The sequence below is a fragment of the Sinocyclocheilus rhinocerous genome, unplaced genomic scaffold (genome assembly GCF_001515625.1).
Source record: "Sinocyclocheilus rhinocerous isolate Xijiao unplaced genomic scaffold, SAMN03320098_v1.1 scaffold132, whole genome shotgun sequence".
Lineage (NCBI taxonomy): Eukaryota > Metazoa > Chordata > Actinopteri > Cypriniformes > Cyprinidae > Sinocyclocheilus > Sinocyclocheilus rhinocerous.
In genome coordinates, this window is record NW_015627050.1 from 399,539 (window position 1) to 425,124 (window position 25,586).

General features: G+C 37.0%; 1 protein-coding gene across 1 annotated transcript in view; it reads left to right on the plus strand.

Moving 5' to 3' along the window:
- LOC107720681 (protein turtle homolog A-like) overlaps window positions 1–25,163 on the plus strand; it is a 31,841-nt gene extending 6,678 nt beyond the window's left edge. Inside the window, exons 2-22 of the mRNA XM_016528470.1 lie at window positions 347–431; window positions 569–763; window positions 7,726–7,875; window positions 9,291–9,442; window positions 11,287–11,404; window positions 13,832–13,973; window positions 14,060–14,205; window positions 15,028–15,170; window positions 15,398–15,538; window positions 15,834–15,950; window positions 16,560–16,710; window positions 16,981–17,092; window positions 17,454–17,641; window positions 18,097–18,314; window positions 18,449–18,533; window positions 18,682–18,849; window positions 19,000–19,036; window positions 19,142–21,343; window positions 24,200–24,369; window positions 24,671–24,837; window positions 24,986–25,163. Of these exons, the coding sequence (XP_016383956.1) occupies window positions 374–431; window positions 569–763; window positions 7,726–7,875; window positions 9,291–9,442; window positions 11,287–11,404; window positions 13,832–13,973; window positions 14,060–14,205; window positions 15,028–15,170; window positions 15,398–15,538; window positions 15,834–15,950; window positions 16,560–16,710; window positions 16,981–17,092; window positions 17,454–17,641; window positions 18,097–18,314; window positions 18,449–18,533; window positions 18,682–18,849; window positions 19,000–19,036; window positions 19,142–21,343; window positions 24,200–24,369; window positions 24,671–24,828 (4,851 nt within the window). The 5' untranslated portion in view covers window positions 347–373 and the 3' untranslated portion in view covers window positions 24,829–24,837; window positions 24,986–25,163. The remainder of the gene's footprint in view (window positions 1–346; window positions 432–568; window positions 764–7,725; window positions 7,876–9,290; window positions 9,443–11,286; window positions 11,405–13,831; window positions 13,974–14,059; window positions 14,206–15,027; window positions 15,171–15,397; window positions 15,539–15,833; window positions 15,951–16,559; window positions 16,711–16,980; window positions 17,093–17,453; window positions 17,642–18,096; window positions 18,315–18,448; window positions 18,534–18,681; window positions 18,850–18,999; window positions 19,037–19,141; window positions 21,344–24,199; window positions 24,370–24,670; window positions 24,838–24,985) is intronic.
- Window positions 25,164–25,586: the final 423 nt, after the last annotated feature.

The window sequence follows — 25,586 nt, forward strand, 5'->3', positions numbered from 1 at the left end:
GGCATCACTTGCTGGACTGGAGTTTGACTCATAGCTTATGAGTCAAACTCATTTTACAATCTTCCTTTCAACTGTGTTTAGGTTTATAGATGAATTAGTTCAATTCAGAGATGTTGTTGAGCTTACTGTGTACATATATACAATACAATGTGTACATAAGATCCCATAATCCTCCTGTGTGCTCTGAGATTACAGGAACAGGCAAAGCAAAGGAGGTGTGGACGTGTTTGTGACATACTCTATGGTTTAGCTCATATCTACTAGTCAGATTGCGTTTAGCATAATGCTTTCTGTGGTTGAGGTTTGTTTGCCTGTCGTTTGATCTTGTGTGTTTGATGTTCTTCAGGTATGTGAATCTGTATGAATACCCATCATGCTACTGAAGATTCTTCCTCTGTTGGAAGTCATTGTTGCAGTACTGTCCCTATTCAGTGAGTATTATACAGTAACTACTTTACAATTGATATACACACTAACCTTCTTCTCTTTATAAGTCTCTAGTTTAAATATATTTATATAGTTTTTTTTGTTATTATTTACAAGATTTCCTTGTATTTTCTAATTATAGATCACACTAGTACAGCAGAAGTTCACGTCCGTGCAAAGAAAGGAGACACTGCTGTGTTGACATGCAGTCTTCCAGCCCTGGATGAGGGCAGCTCTGCTCCTCAGCACGTCATCGAGTGGGTGCGTCAGGGATATGATATCCCCATCCTCATCCAGTTTGGAGTGCACGATCCCCGAGTGCATCCCAACTATGACGGTGAGTGCCTCAACGCTGACAGCTTTTTTACAGGGGTTAACAACCTCGGGCACATGAAGGGTTTTAATTTTTGTAACACTGTTATCATGCATCAAAGGAAGAAAGAAAGAAAAATAAAATGAAAATAAATAAAAGCTATGAATGGATAATAAATAACAGGGTTGGGATTTCAACATTATATCAAAAATAAAATATATCAAATAAAAAAAAAACATTTGGAAAAAAAATATGAATGGGTAATTAATAACAGGATTGGAATTCTCACAACACTGTTATCATGCATCATTGTATCAAAATGTATCAAATGAAAATTAAATTTTGAATAAAAACTAAAAATGAATAATAAATAATAGGGTTAGAATTAAAAAAAAAAAAATAAAAAAAAAAGAAATGCATGGATAATAAATAACAGGGTTGCAAAATTAGCCTATATTAAGTGATTGCTCAGTCAAGAACATCTAGTTTGGCACCAGATGTTGATTTGCTGTAATTGCTAAACTTAGTTTTGCCATAAAGTAAAGAAAAATACATGATTATTAAATTTTCTTACTCATTTTTTATTCCTAATTCTTTTTTTTTTCTTTTTCTTTTTTCAAATTGAGCTTGACGTATGTAGAGAATATTGAGGATATTGAATGAGATCATGTGTTTGTTTGTTTGTTGAAAGGGTCCAAATAATGTTATTACTTGGGTGCATTTTACTTTTTTTGTAATATTGGGAAAATCATGCAGTAAACAGGGTTGAGTGCAAAATGTGGACACAGCTTTTTGTTAATTAAAATTGGTCAGTAATTGCAAATCATTTTTTATTACAATGAACTGAAAACCATTTCAACAGATTTTATTGACATTTTGGCATTAGATTTAAGTGTCTATATTGTTACCTCTGAGTTGGGACAGGTATTGCGTTTTTTGAAAAGCTTGCCAACCATGGACTGCCGCATTGTAAACCACATTTTACTATGGACAAAGCAGTATCTCTCACCTCTTTCATAATTCGTTCTCCTGAGTGCCACTTCGGTCATAGCGTGTCTCAACTTACAGTAACTCTGCTCTTTTGTGTGCTGTGGGACCTGCTAGTTTCTCCCCCCTCTCCCTATTGTGTCTTTGGCAGCTGGAATACAAAGGGTGTCTAAGGGGAAAAGAGCCTTTCAATAGGCTGAAAATACTTTTCCCTCCCCTGTTTTTAAAATGACAGTGGATCTAATATAGTAAAAAAAAACAGGTAACACAGCAAGTTTTCTGTGCTTGGATGAGCCTCACCTTCCAGGCAGTGAGCGAGCGTCCCTTTGCAAGTAAACAAATTCTAGCAGACAGCACTGCACCTGTTCATCGCGATGTTGCCCGGGTGATGGAATGCAAACCTACTGAGCATCAGCAATAACTGATTAAGTTAACTTATAGTATGGTTTATAGCCAAATAAATTTTCTCATGCAACAAGCAATTGTCTATGTGGTAATGTGTAAAGAATTATGAATTTGTTTACAAGCGACAGTTTATAAACACATTAGTTTACTTGTGTGACAAGCAAGCAACATGCAGCAGTTCATACACAAAATACACAAATTTGTTTAAAAATTGCAACAGTTTTATAAGTGAATTTGTTTACTTGTGCAACATGCAATAGTTCATACACAAATTTGTTTGTATGTGCAACAAGCAGTCAGTTTATTTGTGCAACATAACACTTCATGCACAAACTTGTTTACATCTGCATTAAGCAACATTTTAAGTGAATTTGCAGTGATTTGTAAGCTAATTTATTTACTTGTGCGACAAGAAACAGTTCATAAGTGAATTTGTTTACTTGTGCAACATGTAACAGTTCATACACAAATTTGTTTACATGTGCGACAAGCAACATCTTTTAAGCGAACTTAGAATGCTTTATAAGTGAATTTCTTGTGTGAAAAGCAACAGTTTATAAGTTAATTTGTTTACTTGTGCAACATGCAACAGTTCATTCACAATTTCGTATACATGTGCAGCAAGCAACGTTTTTAGATGAATTTGCAACACTTTAAGCACATTTCTGTACTTGCAAGTTTTCTTGGACAAACAAATGATAATTGCACAAACAAATGATAATGTCAGCAAATTTGACTCATTTAACAAGCAATATAAACATTAATTTGCTCTTGCACTAAACAATTGTTTATTAGCAAATTTGTTATGTGGCAAGCCATGGTTTACCAACATTTTTTTTTTTACTATTCAACAAGTGATGGTTTATGAACAAATTTGTTACTTGTGTGACAAGCAATGACTTGCAAACAAATTTGTTTACTTGTGTGAGAATCAGTTGTTTATAAACAAATGTTTGGTTGATAGTGGCTTCACATCTTTTAGCGTGTGTTAGCACATTCTAGTAGCATTTTAGGAGACTGAACACCGCTGGATATTGATTTTATTCACATTCCTTCCTTGTGAACTAAAAGAAGGAGTGAATGGCCTCATGTAAACCAACAGCCGATTAAAGGTTAGAGGGCGTCACAACTGTCGTTTTATGCGATGAGAAACAAAGAAAAGAAACAAAAGGTGTAAAGCCGGGACTTTTTGTGCAGTGAGGGGGGCAGGTGCAGCATGGGAAGAGGTGAAGGGTGAGCTTGGTGGGAATTTCATTGCCTTAGGCTATATAATGTCTCATGTGTCCACTCTGGAGCTCATAGTGATATTATTGAAGATGCCATAACTGTTACACGCCACAAAATCAAAATGTTTAGGTTTTGTGGTGGTCATTTTTATATACCTTAACTAGATAGAATCTAGCTTGCTACATTGGCAGTAAAGTAGAAGCGATCTGTAGATTGCGGGAGAAAAGCGTGACCATCAGAGGTCTATTCCAGATGACCTCCCATCCCCCTCATCTGTCACCATTCAAAAACTCAATAGAGTCAAAACTCTTTCTAACTAGCAGCACGCTATCTTGAAAGACCATTGGTCTGATCGAACCAAGCAGCTTCCCAGTAGCCTGTCATGGTGATTCAAATTTCAAAAGATAACAGTGTCTTGAAACACAATGAAAAGAATACAGATGACGAGTATGGTGTGAAACCCGACCCTCGCTTTCCTGAGCTGAAACTGGAGAGTCCCTACCTGGGAAACCTGTGCCAAGAGGTGACACAATGTCTCTGGGATACAAGGCAGCAGATAGGATTTAGACTCCAGGTTTCATAGCCTCAAGTCACAGACTCGTTGAATACAACCTCCAACTAGGAAACCTTCAAACTTTGAACCTTTTTGAATTTGAATAGGTGGTTGTAGTAACTTTGAGTGTTACTTAAATAGACTTAATTGCGGGTCATTCGTCCTAAAAAATTCCTACGTTTGTTTTTAAACATGATTTAACAGCTGTAAAACACTTGAAATAATTGTAATGCAAAATTCTGGTCTAACATTGCCTTCAAATGATGAAGTAAGTGGATACAAATGACAGCATATGTTACTTCATACATTAAGGAGTCTAATATTAGTTTCTCCTGAGATTTGAACTGCCGTCGACTAAGCAACAGAGTGAGCGTTTGTTTGTACGACCGTGATCTGCTGTGGGAAATGGTTAGTCAGTCATAAGTAAACAAGTGAGTTTGTACTTGCATGTGAAGACTTCAGATAAATCTTTGCTGCACCAGGAAACAGGTGAACACACATAGATGTATTTTTTTTATGCTTGAATATATTAGAATAACTATAGATTGTTGTTAAGAGATACTTCCCAGTCCTGTTTTTAGTCATCCATAAATGGGCATAAACTCTCATGCCTAAGGTTTGTTTGCTCATGTTTTTCTCATAAAATTTACCCAGAGGGCAGATTTTTTCCCCACACCTCTGGAATTAAGTTCTGTATTATGTTTCAGTTATATCACATTTGTCTCAGATGTTTCTCCTTAAATTGTTTAGAAGAAATAAAAATCTAAATTAGACAGTCGTTGACAAAATAAAAATGTCACACTATAACAAATGTGACCCTGGAGCACGAAAACCAGTCTTAAGTCGCTGGGGTATATTTGTAGCAATAGCCAAAAATACATTGTATGGGTCAAAATGATATATATTTTGCTTTTATGACAAAAATCATTAGGATATTAAGTAAAGATCATGTTCCATGAAGATATTTAGTAAATTTCCTACTGTAAATATATCAAAACTTAATTTTTGATTAGTAATATGCATTGAACTTCATTTGGACAACTTTAAAGGCGATTTTCTCAATATTTTGATTTTTTTTGCACCCTAAGATTCCAGATTTTCAAATAGTTGTATCTCCTGGTTTTGTGGTCCAGGGTCACAAATATGGAGAATATAACAAAGAATACATAGGAAATAATTTTAAATCTTTCTGATATGAGTCAAAATTTGCTAAGGGATAATTAAATGATGCACAGAGTTGTTTTTATCGTCTCTTATAACAAAACTCTTTTATTTAAACGCTCCATTATTACCCATAAGCAGGTTTTGACTCATATCTTTGCAAATCTGAGCACAGTGTGAGACATTGTTGAGATCTCTTCTAAAACTCTTCTTGTGGGTTTACCAGGTTCTTTTTCTTTGGAGGCAAATCAATATGGAGAATATAACAAAGAATACATGGGAAATAATTTGAAATATTTCTGATATGAGTTAAAATTTGCTAAGGGATAATTAAATGATGCACAAAGTTGTTTTTATTGTCTCTTATAACAAAACTCTTTTATTTAAACCCATGAATGTTCCATTATTACCCATAAGCAGGTTTTGACTCATATCTTTGCAAATCTGAGCACAGTGTGAGACATTGTTGAGATCTCTTCTAAAACTCTTCTTGTGGGTTTACCAGGTTCTTTTTCTTTGGAGGCAAATCTGTAAAGAAGGAGATTCAACAGAAGTCTCAGTTTGCTCTCATTGCTCTTTTGGAGAAACACTAAAGGGATCTCTGTGATTTCCCTCGTACTATAGCTGTTCTTTGTCACAGTGTGGTCTGAAATTTCAAAACTAAACAGTTTACTTTCTCCTCAGCTTTTTTCAGGAGTGTCGAGTAACTTGAGAGTTTAAATTCCTCCTAAGCCCCGCCCCCGAACTGATTTTAATCCCTGTCACCACGGCAACTAAATTCAAATCCACACCACTGGCAGGAGGTACCATGGCAACATTTTAGTGCTGGCTTGTACCCTGGGTGTCTGGGCTGGACAGGAACACATTGCATAGTCCAAATCCCCAGGGACGATGGCGTCCGTGTCCCTTTTTCCGTGACCTCTGGCTTTCATGTGGGTAAAATAAACAGGGGTGGATGGACCGTGATGCTCTCAGCTGTTATCTCAGGCTGAGTTCTGTTTCCACAGTCACTCCTCTTGGGAGCTTGGTTAATGATTGCTGTCACCACCTATTTTCATAAACACATCATAGCTATACTCCATGCATCGGCCGCACACGTGTTTGCAGATGATGGATTTTCAGTTTGGAGTCTGTTTTATCTTTGATGTGGCTTCTGTGGTGGAGATTTTGACCGCCAGTCTCTTTAAATGACTATAGAGTTTTAGAAACAAACACACGAGTCTTTGAAAAGCAATTTTCGTTGAATGAAAGAGAGATAAAGAGAGAGAGAGGAAGAGAAAGACGAAAGAGGAGGGAGGGGTGAGTCAGCAAACATCGTGGCTACAGGGTGCAGTCACCTGGCAACTGAGAGATAGAGTTTCAAGCACTAAAAAGATCTAGACTAAACACTCAGTCTATCTGAGCCATCTCCAATTAAACTAAATGGTATACTGGACACGTAAATGTACAGTGTGCATTTTATAATTTAATTATTACATTTAAATAAACAAAAATCATTAAAACGTAAATTCCTCTTCCAACTAAAATAAATGGTATATTAGACACTTAAATCTACAATGTGTAATTTAAAATGTAAATTCATTAATTTAATTTAAATTAAATTGTTAATTATTTTGTTGCATTATTTACATTTATTTGAAAACGTTAAGTCTGAACCAAATATGCTTTATTTGTACAATTTGATTAAAAAAATATTCAGCTAAAATATGTGGTATATTGGACACTTAAATGTACTTGTATTTTAGAAATTAAAATATTTTAATTTTAATAAAAAAATCATTAAAAATGTAGTTTTTGTTGCATTATTGAAAGTAGTATAATTGATTAAAAATAAATGGTATATTTGACGCTTAAATATATAGTGTATTTTAGAATTTAAACTAATTTATTGAATTTAAATGTAAATAAATTCAATTAAAATGTAAACTATTTAAAAATGTTAACTCTGAACTAAAAAAAAACTTCATTTGTACAAACCTTAATTTGAACTAAATAAACTTCATTTGTAATTTTTTTCCTTTGATTTTTGACAATAAAATTGTAAACTTAATTTAAATGGACATTAAATGACAACTGATTAAAAGCAAAAGCATTTACATGTGCTCATACTTCTAAAATAATAATAATATTATATTTTAAATATTATTTTATATCTAGCTTTTTTGAAGCTTGTTAAAATTAATTAAATTGTATAATTTATATCTGCAACATACACTTTGCATTTGTTTTGTGCAAACTCACAGATTCCATGTGTATTTTATTTTAAATTGAGATTAAAATTGTGAAAAGTTATATTTGCTCATAATAATATAAAAAATATAAATAAAAATAATACTAATATAGAAAAATACTAATAGTACTCATATAAAAAAAATCTAACACATTTGCAAATGTACCACACTTTATATCTACATTTTTTTTAATATTTAGCTTGTTTTCTTGTAGCTTGTTGGATTATTGAAATAAAATATATATTTGATATTTGAAAAATATGCAGTCTGCAACAAAAAAGCTTTTTTTTGTACAAACTCATGAGTGCTCATGTGGATTTTAAATCAATGTTAGAAAATTAGTCTGCAACAAATATGCACTTCTCTTGAGTTTTGTACATGTTTGTCATTTCTGATCCTTCCCCTCTCCTGATCGTGTCCAGGTCGAGTGTCACTCATCAGGGGTACATCACTGCAGATGAGGGGGCTTCTCTTGGAGGACAAAGGCTGGTATGAATGCCGAATCCTCCCGCTAGACAAAACCACAGATGAGGCTGGCAGCAACGGGAGCTGGACTCTGCTCTTTGTTACAGGTGAGACTCACCATAACGAGTAGACCTGAATTATTTATAGTAAGAAAAGATATCAAATTTTACCATAGTCTGAATCAGAACCATTACAGCAATTCTCTTTATGTCAGATCAGTGAGACAATGCCATTATGCTCATCCCACAGTCTCCAACCCAAGCACGACTCCATTCAAACATGCAGTGAACAATGAATGAATACACAGCCTAGCCTGTTTTCATGCACCTGTTACCAGGCTGTGCTCATGCACCTGTTCGAGAGTCCGCTCTGTCGACCACACCTTAAGGCCATTTTCTGACACTCAGACTCAAGTGTTGGCCAGATTACAGAAGCCACTTGAGGCCTGTGCTGGCATTAGGTTCAGTTTTCAGCTCATTAGTTCTTTGAGCCACGGGACGCCAAGCAGAAAGAGCATCTTGCAGGCCTGGCTGGACTCTACTGTAGCTTTCATTAAAGTAAAAAAAAAAAGAAAAGAAAAAAAAAAGAGTAAAGCTGAGGGTGCTACTTTAAAACTTTAGCTTTCAAAACTGTGTTACTATTTAAAGTAGACAGTCAGTCTACCATTTTGAATTAGTACTTAGTTACAAGCTACTGATAAAAAGGGGTAATATATTTTTAAAAAATTATTTAAGATATATAGATACAATACACTACCACTGGAGTCGGTACAATTTTTTTTTTAAAGAAATAATTTACTTTTATTTAGCATGGATAAATAAATTCATCTGAAGTGAAAGGAAAAACATTTATAATGTTGCAAAAGATTTCTGTTTCAAATAAATGCTGTTCTATTGAACTTTATTCATCAAAGAATCCTTTAAAGAAAATGTATCACAGTTTCCACAAAAATATTAAACAGCACAACTGTTTTCAACATTGATAATAATCGATGCTTCTTGAGCAGCAAATCAGCATATTAGAATATTGAAGACTGGAGTAATGATGCTGAAAAATCAGCTTTGCATCACAGGAATAAATTAAATTTATATATATATATATATTCAGATAATTGTTTTTTATTTTCAATTCTAATAATATTTCAATATATTGCTGTTTTTACTGTATTTTTGATCGTAAAAAATGCAGGCTTGTTAAACAGTGGTGTAGATTATTAAGATATATAGATATGTCATATGTAATATGTACATTGTAGATATGTAATATATAGATATGTAATGTAATGTAATTTATATTTAAAATGTTTAACTATTAGAGTATGTAATTTAAAAATGAATCAGAGAAGTAGGCCTGTGGTTGAAAACTAAATTTGGTAACATCGCTGCTTTTTGTTAGTAACTCTTTCACACTAAGAAGAACTAATTTATGTACTGCTCTTCATAGCCTCACATTTGATTGTTAATGAATATTTGTAATTCTTTGAAAGATTATGACAGTTTTCTTTGCTTATTTCTATGTCTAGCACCTCCTGTGTTTACGGAGACCTCCCCTCCTGGAGTTGAAGTGTTTGTAGGGAGATCGGTAACCCTGAAGTGTGCAGCTCAGGGAAATCCACGGCCTACAATAACCTGGTCTAAAGATGGACGACCAATAAAACCTCAAAACAAAGTCAAGGTGGGATATTAGTACTTTAAAACCCATGAAATGGATAAAAAATGCTATTGTCTTCCCTGTGTTGATATATTTCAATATATCAACAGTGGTGGAAAGAGTACTGAACAAATATACTCAAGTAAAAGTACCATTACCTTCCAAAAAATGTAGTGTGAGTAGAGTAAAAGTCATTCTGGCAAAAGGCAACCCCATCTCAGCGTCGAAAATTATTGGTTGAGGAGTTGCGCCAACAAGAGCAAGCAACGAGATGTGCAAAAGCGATCTCCCAGGTAAAGTAAGGCCAGTGGTTGAGATGGCAAGGAGTTGAGAGGCAAAATCTCTCTTGGAAGGAGCTGTGGGGCTTCCAGGCTGAAATTGCATCTACCAACTTCAGACCAGACCTTGTGTTCTGGTCCTCAAACAAAGGTTTGTCCAGTCGAGGTTGGCTGCAGGGGCTTCATAGGGAGATCTGCCATCAAACTGTTTAAGGAACTAGTAATCCGAGGCCAATCCCAACGGCAAGCTGTCAAGGCCCTTTCCAGTGCCGCTGAACAAGTGAGTCAATCGTTCTGGATTAAGAGGAGGGAAGCTGTCTGGGTCCCATAACAACAGAGGTGAAAGCAGAGGGGGGCACACCTGGAATGCCAGTTGTTGCCGATGAGCCCTCTGGAGGTTTTGTGGGCTAATATCATCGAAACACCAAGGAATTACCCCAATGAAGCTGAGGCCTTTTTCGCTTTAAGCTGTCAAGGCCCTTTCCAGTGCCGCTGAACAAGTGAGTCAATCGTTCTGGATTAAGAGGAGGGAAGCCGTCTGGGTCCCATAACAACAGAGGTGAAAGCAGAGGGGGGCACACCTGGAATGCCAGTTGTTGCCGATGAGCCCTCTGGAGGTTTTGTGGGCTAATATCATCGAAACACCAAGGAATTACCCCAATGAAGCTGAGGCCTTTTTCCCTCTATACCTTCTCCCCTCCACCCCTGGTACCACCACTCAAAATGCTCTACACTGTTCCCCACTTATCTCAGGCAGGTGCAATAGTAATACGGGATAGTAACACCTAGTCCTAAAATGCAACTACGGAAAGTTGGGTGGGACATATCAAAGTGCATGTCCTTTTTTAAATAGACAATAACATTTGTGACCCTGGACCACAAAACTAGTCATGAGGGTCAATTTTTTTTCGAAATTGAGATTTATACAAAATCTGAAAGCTTTCCATTGATGTATGGTTTGTTGGGATAGGACAGGCTGACTGAGATACAACTATTCGAAAATCTGGAAGGGTGCAAAAAAAAAATCAAAATATTGAGAAAATCGTTTTGATTTGAAACAAGTTTTGATATATTTACGGTAGGAAGTTTATAAAATATCTTCATGGAACATGATCTATACTTAATATTCTAATAATTTTTGGCATAAAAGAACAATGGATAATTTTGACCCATACAATGTATTTTTGGCTATTGCTACAAATATACCCGTGCTACTTATGACTGGTTTTGTGCTCCAGGGTCACATTTAGTTCACATCACAGCCTGGAAAAACACTGTGATTTACTACTTGAAAGTGCACATTTCAGAGAGCATTTGATTGGACAAAAATATGTATACACAACTCCAAGCAATATCAGTCATAAGCATTTTTAATCCATTTTACTGGAAAAGAAAGACGTTTGTTTTGTCAGCTTTTGGGACTGTACTCACTTTGACCTTTAAGGTAATGGACATGGATTAAGTACAACACCTTTTTGATTTCATTGACTTCATCAGGTTCACAAATGCAATGGAGGATCAGATCTAGAATATCCTCCATTCTCTTTTCCAGACTTTCACACACTTCATATCTCTCATTTTATCCTATAGATCATTAATGGAAGTGTATCTTCCCATGCTGTAAGCAGAGAAACATCAGGCCAGTATCAGTGTCACGCCTCCAACACTGAAGGAAATGTAACTCACGTCACAATGCTCAAAGTCATTGGTAAGTCAGCACTGATATTTTCTCCACATTTAGGATGATTATCTGTATTGCTCATGTTAGGGGCATTGCAGTGATCTGAGAAGTGTTGGGTTGACCATTATAAACCTTATCAGTCTTGCTCATGAATATTAATTAGATGGCATTATGTTTGCCCATTAATCAGAACTAATTTGGTGGAAATCAGGTAGGTGAGTGCAAGCCATATTAGGATTACTGATGTGGATTGCACATGTATTTGATCGACTTGCATGTAACTGATTGGCAGATGTTTCTGTTTTGGTCTTAAAATATGATTATGGCCCAATAAGAGGGGAAGGGGGACAATTTTCACCCTAGTTGTAATAGATTCTAAACCCCTAGCTCATGTCATTATATTCTGCATGACAACTATAAGCTTTTCTGATTGAATGGCGCCACCTAGTGGTGCTGTTTCATTACATTACATTTAAGCGCACTTCCTTTTCAAGTGAATGTAGCTCAAACAATAGAGTATGATGCCAGTATTGGAAAAATAATGGGCTCAGTTCCCAGGAAATGAACGGCTAAAAAAACAAAAAAAACAATACAAGTTTGCTAAATGCTTATTTGTATTGAATTTGCATTTGTCATGTACTTCAAATCTTAAAAGTATATTTAAAAAATGTACTTGCAGTTAATAAAATATTAATAAAAGGTCACAAATGTTCAAGTGTACTTACAGAGAGTATTCTTGTATGACTATGTTTCTGAACACACTTAAGTACACTTTTAAAAGGTGCACTTTGTGATAATGTCAAATTAAAATTGTACATTAAAGTACATTTAAATCATTATAAAAGAAAACTTATTTTGATGTATTGACAAACATGATAAAGCACATGTAAATTACTTCATGTATAATTAAAAATGTATTTAAATACACAAATTACAAGTTTCAATAGAAATGATTAACATTAAAGTATATTTGAGTGTACCATTGCATGTCAGTACATTCGACAGTTCACTTGAATCTAGAAGTAATTATGAATTCACATAAAGATGCAAGTCCTACATATGTGCATCAAAAAGCACTCTAACCCCTTCAGACCTGAATTTTTTCCACTGAACAAATTTTTTTTATCCACTTGATATTTGCTCTTCTCCAATATAGAAATAAGTCTAAAAAAAACAAGATTTGTGCCAACTCATTTTTTTAATTAGATTTCTTCATGTACACTATAATGGACACCAGGACTGAAGAAAAATAAAAATCCCCATATTTTAACCATACATAATAAGTAGAGCTTGTGCACTATAGTTGAACTAGTGTTTAAGATTTTGAAAAGAACACATACTATAAGAATGAACAATGCAGTAAAAATGTGGAAAAAAAGGTAAGATGATATGAAGTCTCAAAAAAACCTGTTTGATCCTTTTTGTTGGTTGAAGTGGGTGAATCTGAGTATATGTATAAATGTCTTTGTGTGTATGTGAATGAGTTTATGTGTACTTGCTGATTGTTTTGATGAATATATGATTGTGTGCATTATAGCATCAAGGCATCAGTGTGTGTGGAGGGGGTGTGAGTGTGTGTGTTGCTGTGTATTCACTGATCTCACATCCACTATGGCTGTTTCTCACTAAAACAAATGAAAAGTTGATTGACAGGCTATGGTCACTTTGATGACATAAATGAAATCATATTAATATTAATTTAATTAATTAACATCAATGTTAATAAAACATTAACATTATAATTTATAGCTCTGTATTTAGCTTTGAAATGCTTCCACAAATTTCTCAACCTGTTATACAACTAATTCATGAGGTGCTGCTGATATCTTTCAAGACCTGATGTCCATTGCGATGGACATTACTTTTTTTTTTTTTAATCCTGTGTTCTGCAACTCTGAAAGATCTTCAAAATAACTTTGAATATTATCATTTGATAGTCTTAATTTTATAATAGGTGCAAGTTGATGAGGCTATACCACAAACATAAATCTGCATATAAAAGGTAAAATGTGGACTTCCTCCTCTTCTTGTCTAGTTGGTTAGTCATGTCTCTCTTTTGTGATGCCTGTAGCTCAATCAGATTAAGTTAGGAGTCATATCTTCATTGTGATTGGTTGATCAGGGACCAATCAGTGACAAGGCATTGCTCATATTATGAAAACATAAAATTGTATTGGTTTAAACAAAACATCATGTGATGTCCATTGCAGGGTCCGAAGGGGCTAAAGTTCAGCTAATTCCTTTAAATATAAATTAAAAATTGAATACATTTCTATTTAATTGTAAATAGCATACAGTTAAGTGTCTGAAAATTAAAAAAAAAAAAAAAGGATATTATTTCCATCAAACTTTTATGGAAGGTTTCAACTACTTTTTTACAAGGAGAAGCAAGTGAAACATTTTTTTCTACATATTGCTGCATTATGGAACATTGTGTATTTTTTCTAACAACAGGCCCTCCAGTGATCGTAATTCCTCCAACGGACACTGTTCTCAACATGTCCCAGGATGCCAAGTTGAAGTGCCAGGCTGAGGCTGACCCACCCAACATGACCTATGTGTGGCAAAGACAGGGAGAAGACATTTACCACATTGAGTGAGTTCTCTTCTAAAACTGTGAACTTCCCCCTTATTATTTACAGGTAATGCATAGCTTATGCATTATTCATGTGTTTGTTTCAGGTCTCTGAAGTCTCGTGTTAAGGTCATAGTGGACAGTACACTTCTCATATCACGTTTGACTCCAGAGGATTCTGGGAATTACACCTGCATGCCCACTAATGGACTTCCTGACTCCCCCTCTGCCTCGGCCACCCTCACTGTGCAGCGTAAGTGTTTCACAGAATAATGAATTAATGAATTTGGGTTTGCCTGCACTAGTATAAGATTGCCTACACTAGTATAACCCAAGTGTAACTAGGAACTACTAGTTTCAACTACATTTATGTTCAAATGTATGTATACATGAGATGCAAAGTCACATCACATCCGGATGATATTGTCGAATTTGAATTTGAATTTTTATTTTTATTTTGTAGGCCTCATTTTACATATCATATGTGCAACATTCTGTGCAAAATGAAAATTAAAACTAGCATACACATTTCATTTAATTACATATGTTTATATCAGTGTATGATATAAAAATTCCACATCCCTAAGATTTTTAATCTATTTTTATCCTAAGCACTTATGTTAATTACTTATTTTATTCATTTCAAATTAAGAAATGAATACCTTTATAGAGCAAGGACACAATAATTTGATCAAAAGTGACAGTAAAGTCATTTACTTTTACAAAAGACTTTTTTAAATAAATGCTGTTATTTTGAACTGTGCATACAGAAAGAATCCTGAAAAAAGGTTTTAAAAAATATTTGGCAGCAAATCAGCATATTAATGGAGTAATAATGCTGAAAATTCAGCTTTGCGCCAGAGAAATAAATTAAATGTTAAAATATATTATAAATAGAAAGTGGTTATTTTAAATTGTAAAAATGTTTCACAATGCTACAGTTTTTGCTGTATTTTTGATCAGATAAATGCAATCTTGGTGAGCAACAGAGGCTTCTTTCGTAAACATTAAATATTTTACCCAAAACATACAAATAATGTATGAACTAATATTTAAAATAATATATATTTAACAGACCCAGCACAGGTGATGAAGATGGCCTCGTTGACCTTCCTCCCCACTGGCATGAGGGGCATCATTGCATGCCCCGTCAGAGCTGAACCACCGTTATTACATGTTGACTGGATTAAAGATGACAAACCACTTGATTTAGACATTGTGAGTAACCATTGCTTTTTTCAGTGTCAAACAATAAACCTTTTAAATGTACATTTTATATGTGTGCTAGTCCTAAGTGCTTTTTCTCCTAGCTACTAATGCTTGACATATTGATTTTGATTTGGTGACATCATGCTGTGCTTACCCTCTCTTGGTGACGTAACCTCACATCTCTCAAAGAGCAATATTTCAAAAATCACTCAGAATAACTGAAATTCTTTCAACAGTATCCTGGATGGACACTGACTTCAGAAGGCTCTATCATCATAGCAACAGCTAATGATGACGCTGCAGGTGTATACATGTGTACTGCCTACAATAGCTTTGGGACAATGGGCCAGTCTGAGCCCACTACTGTTATACTACAGGTGGGGCTTTACAGAGCGTTGCCATTTCAAATTTTTTTTTATTTTTTATTATTATTATTTGTAGTTTTCTATGACAAAATAATTATTTATAAAAATATATATTTAAATAAATAAATAAAATGTTGTAGACGTATAAAATATCTACAAATAAAAAATTTTTTTACAACAAATATCTGTCATAGATTATTGTTGTGAAAAAAGTGGTGGAATGGTATGGAAATACAGTCAGATATGGTCAGTGTAAATTTTCAAGCCATAATTTAAGACCCTTAAATGTTGTGTTTTCGTCTTTTAGGATCCTCCATCATTTAAAGTATCACCTCGAAAAGAGTACAGACAGGATTTTGGTAGGATGCTTGTTATTCCATGTCAGATGGACGGTAATCCGGCTCCAAAAGTCAGCTGGAAAAAGGTGAATGCCTTTACACTGTGCTCTTGCACTTCTTTGTTCACTTGTCAGGGTGATTATATTCTACCATATCTTTTTAAGCACATATAAAATAACAGTATTTGCATTAAACAAATTTCCCCCTTTTCCATTTATTATATATATATATGTATATAATATAACTAATATAACTTATATAGTAATAAGTACCTTTGTAATAGTCTGATTTTCTAATTAGTAGAAATACCATGTTAAGTTTATAAAGAATTGTTTAGGTTTAAATACTCCAAAGAGTACTGAAAGGGCATTACTGTACACATTTTATGTTTATTTTTTACAAACTAGGGGACAAGTTTAAATTATTTTCCGTGATAATCGAGAAACCACAGATGTTGTTGATTTATCTAAGCACATATTTAACTCAGAACATTCCAGTAATGTAGACAGGAGTAATGTTCAGCAGCAATACATTACAACTGTTTATATAAAACCATGCTGATTAACATTAGAAAAAAGAGAGTTTTCATTTTCTCCAAATATAATAATGCACCCCCTATAGCTGGAATTCAAGTTTTTAATTAAAACTGGTGTTTAATCTCATTATATGCTACATTTTGGCACTGCTCCTTTTAGGTTGGCATAGCCTCTCGCTCACTGTTCACTCTAGCAGCGAATGGCTCCCTCATTCTGCATCCTCTCAGTAAAGACCACCAGGGGGAATGGGAGTGCAGTTGCACCAACCGAGTGGCCACTGTATCCGTCAGAACAACAGTCCTTGTACTCGGTAAGACCTTAAGCATCTAGATCAGTACTACCGCACTTGGGCAATGTGATGTTTGCTGTAACAGTAAAGACAGACATCATCTGTGTTCATTTTGGGCTTGGATTTCAGCTAAATAAAACCCCTAAAGGGGCTAAAGTTAATCTTGTATTGTTGCCCCTGAGCTTTTCAAAGTTGAGTAGTCCTCATCTAGATTGAACTTGCAACTTGCTGTCACACCTCATGTATCACACTTCGTATGTCACACATATACTGTTTCCTTCTGATTCACAGGTACAAGTCCACATGCAGTGTCATCTGTATCTGTGATCCCAGGAATTAACCAGGCCAATATCTACTGGGTGGCTGGCTTTGATGGAGGATATGCCCAGAAATTCACTGTCTGGTTGGTGTCTTGTCTTGTTAGAGTTTATCTCTGTAAATCTTGGGAAACTATTTTGAAATGGTAGTATGTCAGATTATGTTTTTTTGTAATAAGAGCAGTATTTATGTGATAAATTTACTCTAAATGCAAATACAACGTAGAATCTCAAAGCTGCGTGCACAATACAAATCTCACAAAAATGATGTAGCATTTTGTCGTGCAACATTACTATCTGTTGGCAAAAATGTCACTTTAAAAATGTTTAGCTAATTTTATGCTACTGAAAAAGGTTAGTAGTTAGCTTTTCACTGGATGGTTTATGCCTGTTTTCATACATCTATTTTTTATTTTTTTTTAACTTGTGCAAACATTCTTTTTCCAGGTATAAGCAGGTGTCAGGAGAAAGGAAAGAGGAAAAGCAAGAGTGGTTGTCTTTCTCAGACCTCTTCACTGAGAACAGTCTGTTGGTCACCAATCTTCTTCCTGCCACTATGTACCAGTTCAGTGTCATAGCCCAAAATAAAATTGGCACTGGGCCCTTCAGTGAGATCACCACCATCACAACTCTGGGTAAACAAGAACCTTTCAAGACCCTCTGAAGTTGCTTTACGAGTCTAGTTTTCATGACCATGAACCATTATTCTTTACATTCTGTTGCTATTAGTTGGCATATGATATTAAGGGGATGGCATTTTATTGAACAAAATATTGTACATAGAAAGAAGAGAATGCCTGTACATTTAAATTTGAATATCTTATCATTTTCATTAATTTGAATTAATTTAGTCATTTTCTAGGATTATACTAGCATAAGGGTGGCCTCAAAGCTAATAGACATGGTCTAAAACCACCAAACTCCAATTTTGATTTCATTGGGTCTTTAAAAGCACTTAGCTGTGTGTTGGCTACCTCATGCAGACCCAAATTAATGTTAAACCATCTGTGTTTATGCTGCACACTGTGGATAATTGAATAAAATCAAGCTGTTCATTTCAGTCTCTCTTATTTAATATTTTATTTTACAGATGCACTTCCTGTTGTGGCCAAGCTAGTACCACCTACAAATCTCTCAATCAATAAGAGTTCAGAGGGAATTCTTCTGTGGTGGTCAGTTCCAAAGGCCCATTCTCCACCCATTGACAGTTTTGTTGTACAGTCACGCCTTGAAGGAGGGGAATGGATTAATCTGAAAGAGAACATTAGTCCAGTTGAAAGTCAAATCTTTCTTCCAGGGTTATGTAAGGTAAATGTTCTTGAAGACATGATCTGAGATTTTCATGAATCAGTCAGCTTGTCATTTTTGATAAATGCAACTCTTTCTTCCTTTTCTTTCATCTTTATTTTGTTATTTTTCTCACGATGTATCACTCTCTGAAGGACTGTAAGTATGAACTGAGGCTTCTCTCTCGGCATGGAGATCAGCTGAGCATGCCCAGTCCATCAATCAATGTCTCCACCATCGGTTAGTGCTTCACACATTCCCTGTTCTAATCCCCTGCCTGAAATATTTCCTTCAGAAATTGTTAGAATTTATTACTCTAAGCTATACTAAGAAAATCTATAAGTCTTTTAACTTACCTAACCATTAAACCTTTCTTTGGGCTCTGCAGGAATTAATATGCACCCAGCCAGTTCCCGCCTCCAAGACTTTCCTGACCAGCTAATGGCTGGTGTTATGGGTGGAGTAGGACTCCTTTGTCTTACTCTTATCCTGACCCTGGCAATTGTCTGTTTCATTTTTCACAAAAGGAACCGAAGGCGCAGGCAAAATATCAAGGGTAAAGAAACGACACTTTGAACTGTTTTAACAGTCTCAATGTATCCACCTTAGAAAATCTTCTCACTCCTTTATCTCATATTGTTATTCTTCATGCATGATCATTTATCCTGTCACTCATTCCATTGTAAAATCGGTTCCCTCCATTCAGATCTCCCTCCTGCAATAAATAAGAACCCTTCTGAAAAGTAAGTTCACCACCCTCACCTCATGAAACCTTTGTTCATTGTCCAAAATTTTGCCATTCATTGCAACTATTTTGGAATGTACTAAATTCTTATCCTTGACCTTAGCAGCCCTGACAACACCCTAAACCAAAGGCTCCTACCAGCTCGTCCACTCTCCTACACTTCCTCTTCTTCCAATCACTCCTCCCTTGAAAAGTCTAGTCACAGTGATTTTCATGCCCAGCAGCAACATCTCCTGCCTCAAGCTAACCCTCCATCCCACCATTCCCTCCCTGAGAGCCATCTCCAATGGGCATCACTTGCCCCTGTGTCTTCTGTGGAGTTCATCCACCCTGATGGACGCTTTATTGTTGATCCTTGTGAAGACACCAATATTGTCAGTTCTCAGATCAAAAGAAACCCAAGTCAAAACTCCCATCAGTCATCAGATGGGAACAGGAATTTCAGAATCCAGAAATCCCAGTCTTTGAGATCCTACAGGGATGAAAGAAAAAAGCCACCCTTTGTCCTTTCAGTGGATCTTCCACCTTTCGGATCAGATATCCCTTCTTCCAGCAGAACACGAGCTATGGCTAAGCACCTCTCGTTGAACGGCCATTACATGCCCATTCAGGAGCAAGAGTTCTTAGATGGACCAGACCAGACAAGTCTCTTGTCAGTTAGCAGTGGCTCTTTTCTCTATCCCCATTCAGAAAGTACTCTGGGTCGACAATCCCTGAAACAAGGTACCAAACACTCTACAGCCAGTAACCTGGTTTTTCAGATGGAGCACGAGAGGGAACAAGGAAACCTAAGTCGCTGTTTAACTTTAGCTCGTGAGAGAGAGGAGCTTGAAAGGGAACTGCGCAAGTACACTGTTGATCAAACTCCATATAGTCATGAACAGACAGATGATGAGTCTGGACAAATCTGGAAAATTCAAGAAACCTCAACACCTCAGGGTAACTACCAAGCCATCAGACAAAGCCTTTTATATGAAGATGCCAGCATGTTGAAGGGAAGAGCTGCCTCTTGCATTCCGTGGGAAGAAAGACACAGGATTTCTTCAGCAAGCTTGGTGCCCCTACATACCTCTCATGGAAAGGATACCGAGTATAGGCAGAATCAACAAGGTTACTATTCTATCCAGAGATCCAACTACCAAAGGTCTCGTAGTTTAGACAGAGGGGAACACCAAAAATCACAAACATGGGACCGAAGACGAAGCAGAACTCCTGTTGAGTCAAGTCTTGGTTGTGTAATGGATGAACCTTTAATCTACAAATTGGAGAAGACCCAAACTGATGTAGGGCATAGGGGCCAGAGGACCTCAAGCAGAAGTCAACATTATTTTGGCCCATGTATGTATTCATCCTCAGATGATCAGCAGAGGCGGACCATAGAAAGAAGCACTAGACAGACAAATCCAACTAGTGTTTATTCAGAGATGAGTGTAGATGGACCTGATCTTGAGAGCCAGTCTCCATATTCAAGGTCAATGCTGGGCACCGATCACAGTTATGAGACTCTAGATTATGACAGACCCAGATTATCAGATCTTGAAAATGACAGATCAGTAGAGTCAGGAAATACGACTTTAAGAAAGCAGGAGAAGTTGAACAATTGGTCAAGCAAAACTGTATCTCAAATTAATGTATCTGGAACAATGCCTCGGAAGACAAAGAGTCTGGGGTCAAACAATTGGAATCAGAACAAGAGCACCCAAAGTTTAGATTCAAAATTATACAAGGACCATTTTTTGACGCCTGATGCCTGGATAGACTCGCTGACAATTGGTCGAGATTCTACAATGTCCCCCTTTGCTTGCAGACCCAACTCTGTGGCAGATAAGCCTAAACGTAGTCTCAGTTTGCAAACAGATTCATCTGTGCCTTTAGAAAGTCAAACACAAGACACCCATAATCAGGCCTCTAAAACCTATGATGGCTCAAAATCCCGCAAAAACCTAGTGTTGGGACATAGAACTCATACTGCCTTATCAACAGGGGGTTCTAGCTTGCCTCGGCCTTATTGCCCCTCTCTGCCAGCCTTGCCATATGGAAGACGGAGTCAAAGCCAAGAGGGGGAGAGAGAGGAGGAAGACGAAGATGGGCAGGAGGTGGATGTGGAAATTAACAGATACAGGAAGAGTTCAGAGACAGAGGGAAGTTACCGAAGTTATGCAAGCCAAAGCAGTGGCAGAGGCAGCATGGATGCCCCTAACAGCAGGCAGTTCTCTCTCAGCCCCCCTCTCACCAGCTCTCCAGAGACAACAGAGGACAGTGACAGAGACGAGGCAGGTCTACAGGAGCCTGAACGGCATGAAAGGTACAACTGGCTTTTCTTTGTCTTACTCCATATATTTATCTTAAAGGGGTCAGGAACTGATAAATCAAATGTACCTTGATCTTTTGACATAGACAGTAACAGGTCAATGTACTATAAAAACATCCTGTAAGTTTCAAAACTCAAACTTTCTTGTTAGTTTAAAAACAGCTTTTATTGAAACCAAGCTCAGAAAACGACTCGTTTTGGAATGTGCCACTTTATGACGTAATAATGTGTCTAAGCACTGCCTCCACAGGAGAAGATCAACGCCTACTTCTACAGCACTGCCTCTTTAGCCCCGCCCACTGATACACGCTTAGAAGTAGGAGAGGAAATACTAGAGAGACACAAGCACATAATTACTCCATCAACAGAACCATACAGATGACATTACAAGATTACAAGACACTGTGTAGTGTAAGTTGTGAAAAATAGTCTCTGAATTGCCTTCCTTGTGATCCTATGCCTATCTAGATCGGACACGAGCGCTGTTGCGTCATGTCGCGAATTCATTTCTCTTTCAGGTCAGAAGCGGAGCAAATGCTTGTATGTCAGAAATAGAGCGGGACATCAGTTTACTGTCGGGGATCTGTTGTGTCAATCCATGCCGCATCCAGTGTAGACAGAATCACGATTATAATAGGTTCTGTTGTCTGTAGTCGAGTTGCGCCGTTCGCGTCCGGTGTAAACAAGGTGTAAAATTAGCAAAGAGCTCCAGATGGCGTCAGTGAAACACTGTTTTTTTTTGTTTGCTTTACTTTGCTACAGATTCATTTTTAAACAAGACAGTATGATGCAGGCTTTTCAGAGAGACTGAAAGTAAACGATGATGCGGCACTGAGTCTGACTAGAGTGGATCCAACAGTAATGTCGCAATGCATAAGTGTGAGTAAACGTGCTTTTACCACTATTGCATTGTCTGTTCCTAGTGTTGGGACATAGAACTCATACTGCCTTATCAACAGGGGGTTCTAGCTTGCCTCGGCCTTATTGCCCCTCTCTGCCAGCCTTGCCATATGGAAGACGGAGTCAAAGCCAAGAGGGGGAGAGAGAGGAGGAAGACGAAGATGGGCAGGAGGTGGATGTGGAAATTAACAGATACAGGAAGAGTTCAGAGACAGAGGGAAGTTACCGAAGTTATGCAAGCCAAAGCAGTGGCAGAGGCAGCATGGATGCCCCTAACAGCAGGCAGTTCTCTCTCAGCCCCCCTCTCACCAGCTCTCCAGAGACAACAGAGGACAGTGACAGAGACGAGGCAGGTCTACAGGAGCCTGAACGGCATGAAAGGTACAACTGGCTTTTCTTTGTCTTACTCCATATATTTATCTTAAAGGGGTCAGGAACTGATAAATCAAATGTACCTTGATCTTTTGACATAGACAGTAACAGGTCAATGTACTATAAAAACATCCTGTAAGTTTCAAAACTCAAACTTTCTTGTTAGTTTAAAAACAGCTTTTATTGAAACCAAGCTCAGAAAACGACTCGTTTTGGAATGTGCCACTTTATGACGTAATAATGTGTCTAAGCACTGCCTCCACAGGAGAAGATCAACGCCTACTTCTACAGCACTGCCTCTTTAGCCCCGCCCACTGATACACGCTTAGAAGTAGGAGAGGAAATACTAGAGAGACACAAGCACATAATTACTCCATCAACAGAACCATACAGATGACATTACAAGATTACAAGACACTGTGTAGTGTAAGTTGTGAAAAATAGTCTCTGAATTGCCTTCCTTGTGATCCTATGCCTATCTAGATCGGACACGAGCGCTGTTGCGTCATGTCGCGAATTCATTTCTCTTTCAGGTCAGAAGCGGAGCAAATGCTTGTATGTCAGAAATAGAGCGGGACATCAGTTTACTGTCGGGGATCTGTTGTGTCAATCCATGCCGCATCCAGTGTAGACAGAATCACGATTATAATAGGTTCTGTTGTCTGTAGTCGAGTTGCGCCGTTCGCGTCCGGTGTAAACAAGGTGTAAAATTAGCAAAGAGCTCCAGATGGCGTCAGTGAAACACTGTTTTTTTTTGTTTGCTTTACTTTGCTACAGATTCATTTTTAAACAAGACAGTATGATGCAGGCTTTTCAGAGAGACTGAAAGTAAACGATGATGCGGCACTGAGTCTGACTAGAGTGGATCCAACAGTAATGTCGCAATGCATAAGTGTGAGTAAACGTGCTTTTACCACTATTGCATTGTCTGTTCCAGACCGTTTGATATGTACTGAGTATTTATAAGTTTTTAACCCAAATGACCTATGTTATTTTCAGAGTACGTCACAGCAGCGTCCATCTGTTATTTTAATAAGCGAAACTGTTAGCCAATCATAGCAGTGGGCGTTCACTTGCGAGTCTTGAATGCGCCCCGCCTATAAAAACAGACCGTTCTGCAGAGAGGCTCAAAAACAGGATAGAAAATCATATTACATCTAAATACTTTTTTTTTTTTTAATGTAAAATCACACTAACATCATAAGTGAACCTCAGAGAACATTATAAAATAATACAAAAATGCCGTTCATGTCCCCTTTAAGCTGTTTTTAATGACTTGATTGTAGTCATTAAAAGTACTATGGGTACTATCAGTATCTGCACTGATAATACCATGTTTTTTGAACATAAGACCATGGTAATGCCATGTGTTTTTTGACATTTACATTTAATACCACAATTTGTGGATGTGGTACCATGGTAATACCATGTTTGGCAGTTGCAAGGTGTGTTGGAGCAGGGTTGGAACTGAAGTCTGCAGGACGGCAGCTTTCCAGGAGCAGGGTTGGATATCCCTGATTTAAGGGTATCCACATTAGACGTAACGATACCTCACATTCCTTTATCTTCTGACTTTAGATCTAGAAGAGGCTCTGTGGATGAGAGTTATGAGTGGGACTCTGCTTACGTCCCAATGCATCCTGTGGACCCCAAAGTGTCAATAAGCAAGGCAGGTCTTCAGAGTCAATTGAAGAAGATCAGCACTACAAAAGATTATGGCAGGCCAGATTTAGACCTGAAACAAAAAGGTAAGAGAAATGCTTGCTCTGTTTATTGTAACTCAGCAAAAATGACTTACTGTTGTGAAAATGTATCTTCAGGGATACCAGGAAAGCTGTTCCTTCACTGTTGTATGCTGGTTTATTGTTATCGTGTCATCTGTTTCAATTTTACCTGTGCCTAAATGCCAAAAAGTGAACTCCCTCCTGTTGTGTTTGTGACTGTGAGAGTGAAATTATGAAGACTAGTTCAAAGAGTCTGAACTGTAATGTATTCAAGGCATTTTTCTCTTTCTGGTTTCATTCATCTCCATTGTCTTTTTGACCCAAGGTCTTTACGCTCCAGCTGGTTGGAAGGAATCCGTTCCACTTTTTGAACTTCCTAGTATTCTTCCTCCTCACTGCGAGCAAGAATCACTTCTTGCCCAGGAGATTCGGAAGAGCTTCACGTTACTCCCAGACACAGAATCCGACGCTGTGCTTTTTTGATTAAGGACAGTAAGTACACCATTCATGCTGATTAGCCTGCACTGTTTTCATTGGAGCTCATATACTCGTAAGAAGTCTGAAATTGTGTTGGAACACTTAAGATGATTAGATTTATTAGTCAAAACTGCACCAAATGTTAGCATGTTCTCAATTCTAGATTGGACACAGCATGGTTCCCATCAGCACACATCTGAATGGTCAGGATGAGAAGGGACACTGGGTGACACAATTAATTGGACCTCTGTGGACCACTCAAGAACACACACTCCTCTGCCCAACTAATGGAAATGACATTACCTGATGGATGGGCCAAAGCACTGTGAAGAGAACTGTCATTTAAAGAGCTTACATTACAGTGGGGCAAATAAGTATTTGATACACTGCCGATTTTTCAAGTTTTCCCACTTACAAAGAATGGAGAGATCTGTAATTTTCATCGTAGGTACACCTCAACTGTGAGAGACAGAATCAAAAAAAAAAAATCCAGAAAATCACATTGTACTCACAGTTGAGGTGTACCTATGATGAAAATTACAGATCTCTCCATTCTTTGTAAGTGGGAAAACTTGAAAAATCGGCAGTGTATCAAATACTTATTTGCCCCACTGTATGTGCTGGAGATGCAAATCAAAAAGGGAATACATAATACAGGACTTTGCTCTCTGCACCCTGCTGTTGCTGGTGAAACTGAATTTGAAATAAAAATGTTAAAGCTGTCTCGATGTTGATTTTTGGCTTTTGATGAGGCTTTCGATTGC